This window comes from Rhagoletis pomonella, unplaced genomic scaffold, assembly GCF_013731165.1.
Source record: "Rhagoletis pomonella isolate Grant_MI unplaced genomic scaffold, Rhpom_1.0 Rhpom_scaffold_00001, whole genome shotgun sequence".
NCBI classification, from domain to species: domain Eukaryota; kingdom Metazoa; phylum Arthropoda; class Insecta; order Diptera; family Tephritidae; genus Rhagoletis; species Rhagoletis pomonella.
Genome location: NW_023458555.1, coordinates 65,279,008 through 65,286,449, shown reverse-complemented (window position 1 = coordinate 65,286,449; position 7,442 = coordinate 65,279,008). Strand labels below are relative to the sequence as shown.

Below are 7,442 nucleotides of genomic sequence, written 5' to 3'. Positions count from 1 at the left end.
CCCTAAATATTTCTATATTTTTTCGACCCGCCCTAATGTTGGCATATGTGCATATGTACACACACATACATGTGCACACGTACTAATATTGATTCGCGCCGTTAACTAAAGTTTCCCGCCGGACAATAAACCTTCGTTAAGTTTCCCCTTAACATCGGTTGTCCGGCGGTCCGATTAAAAATCCCGCACGTCCAGTGCTTCACTTCGTTTTTAGCAGTTCAACGAGCACACAGCAGCTACCAGGCCACTCCAGTCCAAAGGTATTTAAATATTTTGTTATACCCACACATATATATATATATATTGAAATAAATTGACCCTGTATTGCATTAAAACTAAAATCCCAATATCTTGGTTCTATTTATTTCTTTTTGCTATATTTACACCGGAGCGTAATTCCACCACGCCCCCGTGTAAACATTTGGTCCTTTCGGAGCCGTCCGACTTAACATTAAATATTCCAAAGCGCCATTTTGGGACCGTGTGACCATTGCAGTACCAGCGAAACCACAGGAATACAGTCCACCGTCTTTTTGAAAGCGAGTTTGCCACAAAAGCGAATTAACCAGGACACCACGTCTGCGCCACAAATTTAAAACCAACACTTTGCCAGCATCAACTCCGCAACATTGAAACCAACCAGTCGTAAGGTACGTGGTTATATTCAGTGCACTTTACCAATATACATATTTTTGCAAAAAAAAAAAATATATATCGTTTAATTTGCGTAAAAGCATCATATATAAAACTACGCGAGTGCAAAGATAGCCTTATAGCAGTGACTTTGTGAAAGCACCAACTTTGTGTGATTCTCCACATTCGAGTGCCAACAGCTAGTATTGGTTTAAAGTGTACACACACACACACGACAGTGTAAAGTGTTATAGCCATTTTTAAATTTAGTCGCAACATCAGTTTCTGTTGATTTCCGACTTTTTATTATCGTCATTAGATTAAATTCACTTTTTTTTGTTAGTTTCACAGAAGTAGCCAATTTCTTGCACTAACCTCTTTTCACGATCACTTGTCATTGGTTTGTGAACACATAACCTCACTTGCCATTTTTTCACACTAGCCTTCAATTTACGCTAGTCACTTTCACAAAGTCACTTTGTTGCACCTTGGCTCTATTGTTTTTTGATTTGCACACATTTTATTGGTTTATAAGGACGTTGCTGGTCCATAGAAATACATATATATCTATACGTATATATTTGCACAGTTGGGTGGCGAGTTTGTTAGCATACATTTATTAAATTTATATCCACAACCTTTGCATTAAAAAATAAAGAATTGCAAAAAAAACGAATTTTTAATTGTGGATACATTTTGCTCTTTGGCGGTTTTGGTATTTTTAACTCTAGCGGCAAACAATTTCGTTTTTTTGTTGTGAACCTTTCAACAGGTTTGAATAGTCTAGTGCATATTTGCCTTTAACATTATCACATCTTCGAAAAGATTTTTAAATTTTTTAACAAACTCCCGTTCTTTCTGTTGGTCGTAAAACCATCTTCAACCTCATAATGGATTCATTCATGAGCTTAGCAGAAGAAGTGACGGAATTCGAGTCCGACTTTCTTGCTTCCTCAATATCAGAGCAAAACAAGCATGTCCTTGCGATTCAGCAGGAAGAACTCAGATCACTGTGGGAGAAAACAAAACTAGCCTACGATGCCCTCAACACCTCTGAAGAATTTTCACAAGAAGATAAGAGGACATACAGAAAAATAAATAGAGGCGCGTTTGCTAGTTATGTAAATTGCATGTCGTCTTTGGCTGCTCAGGCTGAGAAAATAGCAAAAGAAGAACGAGATATAGAACAGAAGCCCATGCGAAAACACAATATTCACCTTCCACCGTGTGATACAGATGTTTTCAAAGGCGATTATCTGTCTTGGCCAACATTTCGAGACATGTTCACGGCCATCTACATCTCGAATCAGGAGCTTACTCCGGTTGAGAAGCTATATTACCTCAACCAAAAAACCAAAGGAGAAGCCAAAGACATTGTGAGTAAGTGCCTAATAACTAATGAAGGCTTCGCAACAGCATGGGAAAATTTGTGTGAGCGATACGAAAATAAGCGTATTCTCGTGAACACACAACTAAAAATATTATTCAATTTAAATTCAGTGGAGAGTGAATGTGGTAGCTCTATTAAAAGATTGCAGCGTGATATCAACAATTGTTTGTCATCCCTCAAGAGTCATCAAATTGACATTTCAAATTGGGACTCAATTGTTATATATCTTTGCTTGACTAAACTGCCTGACAGCACTTTGGCTCTATGGGAGCAAACCATAGACCACACAGGCGATTTACCGAAGTGGGAAGATATGGATAAGTTCCTATCTAATAGGTTCCAAACCCTGGAAACCCTGACAGGCTTAAAGGGTACAAAAGCAGTTAAGGCACCAAAGCCGCAAAACAATAAAAACCCTTCAGAAGCCCATACCAAAAGACTTGGTGCATTCCAAGCAAGCGTGACCAAGTTCACTTGTACAATGTGCCAAACGAATGAGCACAAACTACGCCGCTGTTCCAAATTCTTGAAGCTTACGCCTGACGAGAGGTTTAATTACTTAAAGAGCAACAACAGTTGCCTGAATTGTTTGAGTGCTGCACATACCGTGACGAGGTGCACAAGCCCCTTTAATTGCAGCATGTGCCACTCGCGACATCACTCGCTCCTGCACATTCAGACAAATGTGCCAAAGGCAACAGCGGCTCGAACGCCGCCGGGACCTGCCAATAACACCGCATCCTCCTCTCAGCAGGCTCCAGCAAAGCGCAGCTTTAATAATAGAACACATAACAATAAAAGCAAAGACGTTAAGTCTTGTTATGCTAACACAAATTCAGGTGTGCTCTTAGGAACAGCTCGCGTAAATATACGTCTCAATGGCACAGATTTTTCTGCTCGAGCACTTATTGACTCTGGTTCTGAGTGTTCGTTCATAACAGAACGACTCAAACGCAGAATCAACCTGCCAGCTAAGAGGATGCATGCCCAAGTCTCGGGCATTACGAATGCAACCTCTGCGCAGGTCAAAGAGGCATGCAGCATAGAACTTCGATCCCCTGTTGATCCATTGTTCAGCCTGCATGCAACAGTGCTCGTCCTAACAAGACTAACCGGAAATCTACCATCCTGTCATATCAGCGCTATGACTATGCAGGCATTTCCAGGTCTTGCTCTAGCTGATAAACGGTTCTACGTGAATGAAGAAGTAGACCTTGTACTTGGCGGAGACATTTATCCCCAAATTATTCTATGCGGCTTGAAGAAGAATGTACTCAGTACACTTCTCGCCCAAGAAACAGTGTTCGGTTGGATATTAACAGGATGCACAGATGCACCCAATCCAACCAACAATATAGTTTCGTATCACAGTGAAGTTGCCTTGGACAAACAACTAACTGCATTCTGGGAACTCGAAGACATACCAAAAAACAAAAGCTTGAACGAAGACGACAAATACTGTGAAAAACTTTATCGGGAGACAACTCGTAGACGAGAAGACGGAAAATACGTAGTCTCGCTACCATTCAGGCAGGAATTTCCCGCAAACATCTGCCTAGGCCCTTCTCTTAAAAAAGCATGCTCTCAGTTCTTCCGGAATGAGACACGGCTTGCAAAGGATACCGTCCTACAAAAAGAGTATAATAGGGTACTAGCTGAATATGAATCACTAGGACACATGTCCAGAATAAATGATAGTATTTCAGCAAACACTTCCGATAACTACTTTCTGCCTCACCACGCTGTCATAAAGGCAGAAAGTACCTCCACTAAAGTTCGAGTCGTCTTTAATGCCTCAAGTACAACGGCTAATGGCACAAGTCTGAACGACGTACTTCTCCCAGGTCCAGTTCTCCAAGCAGATCTTCCGATCCTTATACTCCGCTGGAGGTTATACAGATACGTTTTTAATAGTGACATCGAGAAGATGTACCGACAAATTTGGGTGGATAGCAACCATACCAAATATCAGCGGATAGTTTACCGTACAAACCCGAACGAACCTGTAAGTCTATACGAATTAAAGACTGTCACTTTCGGGATTAATTGTGCTCCTTACCTCGCGATAAGGACACTTCTACAACTGGCTGACGATGTAGAAAGTTCTTCCCCAATAGCATCTAACATACTTCGGAAATGCATGTATGTGGATGACGTGCTAGCTGGAGGACATAGCATCGACTCTACCGTAAAAGCAAGAGATGAAATCTCGGAAGTACTACGGTCAGCCGGTTTTCCGCTAAGGAAATGGACCTCAAACTGTGCGGAAATTCTAAAGGACATCCCAAAAACGGATCTACTCAGTGAAGACTTTTTGGCATTCGAAGATACCAGCACGGTTAAGGCTCTTGGCATAAGATGGAATGCCCATACCGATCTATTCTATTTCATGGCAAGACCATTGGAGGACCGCGAGACACCTACAAAAAGGGCGATACTATCAGCTATCGCCAAGCTATTTGATCCGCTAGGATGGCTTGCTCCAATAGTCGTCGTGGCCAAAATAATCATGCAGAGTATTTGGCTAGAAGGCACAGACTGGGATGAAACTGTGTCTTCTACTACTATGGAACGATGGCACAATTTTACCAAACATTACCATGAAATAGACAATATTAGAATACCTCGATGGGTACACTTCGCACCAGGAGATGACATCGAGATACATGGTTTCTGCGACGCATCGGAAAAAGCATATGCGGCTACTGCATACATGCGCGTCAAAAGAGATGACAAAGTTTTGGTCAGCCTACTTTTGGCAAAAACCAAAGTAGCTCCTGTCAAAACAATATCGCTACCACGACTAGAGCTTTGCGGAGCCGTACTGCTCGCGGAAATCATAGAATCAGTAATCAGGAACCTCAACCTAGGGCAAGTGAAAACATATCTATGGACAGATTCGACCATCGTACTCGCATGGATACGAAAGCCGCCTTGTTCTTGGTCAACTTTTGTCGCACACCGAATTACGAAAATAATAGAAAAAGTCGGTAACAGGGACTGGTCGCATGTAGACTCGGCTTCAAATCCAGCCGACTTAGCTAGCAGAGGATTGCCTGCGTCAGAGTTGGTGACCAATTTTTTGTGGTGGCAGGGACCTTCTTGGTTGCAAGAAGACAACTCTAAATGGCCTGCTCAAGAAATTAACTATCACACAGAAGTTGAAGAAAAAAGGGCACACGCTTATGCATCAACAAAAGTAAATGATATCGATATTCTTGACCGGCTTTCAGATCTACCGAGAGCTTTGAGAGTGTTAACATATGTCATGAGATTCTATCGAAGAACTCACCCGAAAACTAAAGCTTTATTTCAGGAAAATTCTTGTTTAATTTCATCAGATGAAATTAAGATGACGACACATCTCTTGATAAAAATCAACCAGAAGCAACACTACGGTGAAGAATACAGGAATTTGAAAACTAGAAAACCCATCGATGCAAAGAGTGAAATCCTTCCGCTTAATCCGTTCGTCGACAAGCACGACATCATCAGGGCTGGAGGCCGCCTCGGAGCATCCCAGGACTTAGCTTATAATGAGCGCCATCCAATCATTATTCCGTACAACTGCAGATTGTCCCGTCTGATCGTCCTGATGATTCACCAAGTCTCCTTACACGGAGAAAATCAGCTCATGTTACGCCTTATCCGTACCCAGTACTGGATTCCCAGGGTAAAAAACATGATTAGGTCTACCATCCACAATTGTAAAATTTGTACCATCTACAAGAAACGATCTCAGACGCAAATTATGGGAACTCTTCCTCAGGAACGCACAACATTTACGCGCGCGTTCACGAATACGGGAGTAGACTTCACGGGACCTTTTGAAATTAAAAGTTACCGTGGTAGAGGTTGTCGAATTTCCAAAGGCTATGTTTGCCTATTTGTTTGTTTCGCCACTAAAGCGATTCATTTAGAAGCCACCAGTGACCTTAGTACCCCATCCTTTCTAGCAGCTTTTGCTCGGTTCGTGGCTAGAAGAGGATGCCCGAAGAATATCTATTCCGACAATGGTACAAATTTTGTCGGCGCTTCGCGATCTTTACGATCTGAATTCAAAGCTTTTTTGTCTGGCGCGCGAGACAAAACGATTTCAAAATATAACCACCAAATACTTACGTGGCATTTTATACCCGCTGCAGCCCCTCACATGGGAGGACTGTGGGAAGCAGGTGTAAAAAGCTTTAAAAGCCACTTTAAAAAGGTGGCATCCGCTCACAAATACACCTTTGAAGAGCTCAGTACGCTTTTGTGCCGGATTGAGGCGTGCCTTAATTCGCGACCACTGAGTCCCTCTTCAAATGAGCCAAATGACCTGGAGCCGCTTACTCCAGGCCATTTTCTCACGGGTGGACATCTTATGGCTCCGCCAGAACCTGATGTGAATGAGAACCCTGCCTCCATCGTCAATCGATGGCAAAAACTAAAAGCACTGCATCAGACGTTTTGCAGGCGATGGAAAGTGGAGTACTTAGCCGAACTACAAAAGCGAATTAAATGGAAGCACCCCAAGGAGAATATGAAAACAGGTGATTTTGTAGTTATCAGGGAAGACAATCTACCCCCAACTGAATGGAGGTTGGGGCGAGTTGTCAACTTACACCCCGGTACCGATGGCAGAGTGCGCGTAGTGGACATCCTGACGGAGAAAGGTCAAGTTACCAGACCACTAGTGAAATTGGTTCTACTCCCACCATACAGCGATGGAAACTCGGAGCCAACAATCACCCTATAAATTCCCTTCTTCACCTATAGCTTATTCCACTTCCTTTTACCACAGCATTCCACTTCCAGGTAATCGGAGGGATTCCACCCCTAACTTGCCATAAAAAAAGTGCCTAGCATTTTTGTATTTATGGTGATGGTTCTTACTCGGGTTACCCCGGGTTGATCTGGTTACACAAAAACGACCATCCTCAGATCTGAATTCACAATTAAAATTGCAGAAGTAGCAAATTACTCCGCCTCAACTGAATACAAATTCATTAACCCTGGAACACCAATCATATCTTTAATACGTATTTAGCACTGATGTTTTTAAGTTTTAAAGCATCAATCCTCAAAGAGCTTTCGATATGTTCTTAAGATAATAATTGCTAACTAAAATAAAGCAAATGTTATGCGGTTATGTTGTGGTTTAAATAATGAAATTCCAATTTCAAAAATGAATTTTCAAGAGACTTCCCCACAAAACATAAACTGTGTTGGTCGAATCGACTAACATTGGCGTTCCAGTGTTTAGAATCAAAAGTCTAGCAGACCAGCACAGTTGAGGCGGAATGAATGTGTATTCAGTTGCAAGTTGAAGCAAATACCCCACCCGAAGTTTAAAAGGTAAAATTTTTTTCAAGTAAAAATTAGCAGTCATTATAATATTTAAAAACTCACATATCCTCGGTTCCAAAAGGGTTCGGTG

At 42.0% G+C, this 7,442-nt stretch overlaps 1 protein-coding gene across 1 annotated transcript; it reads left to right on the top strand.

Moving 5' to 3' along the window:
* The first annotated feature begins 1,913 nt into the window (after nt 1–1,913).
* LOC118756795 lies at nt 1,914–5,326 on the top strand. The gene is made up of 3 exons (XM_036491561.1): nt 1,914–2,013; nt 2,134–4,894; nt 5,257–5,326. Exons 1-3 carry the CDS (start codon nt 1,914–1,916, stop codon nt 5,324–5,326), a joined length of 2,931 nt encoding a protein of 976 aa, XP_036347454.1.
* Nucleotides 5,327–7,442: the final 2,116 nt, after the last annotated feature.

What these genes read in the sequence shown, in the direction of transcription:
- LOC118756795 (XM_036491561.1), top strand. Translation starts at nt 1,914, where the DNA reads ATGTTCACGGCCATCTACATCTCGAATCAGGAGCTTACTCCGGTTGAG. An exon ending in AGAAGCCAAAGACATTGTGA is followed by an intron (nt 2,014 to 2,133) that starts GTAAGTGCCTAA and finishes ATTTAAATTCAG; the next exon opens with TGGAGAGTGAATGTGGTAGC. An exon ending in ATCAGGAACCTCAACCTAGG is followed by an intron (nt 4,895 to 5,256) that starts GCAAGTGAAAAC and finishes ACCGGCTTTCAG; the next exon opens with ATCTACCGAGAGCTTTGAGA.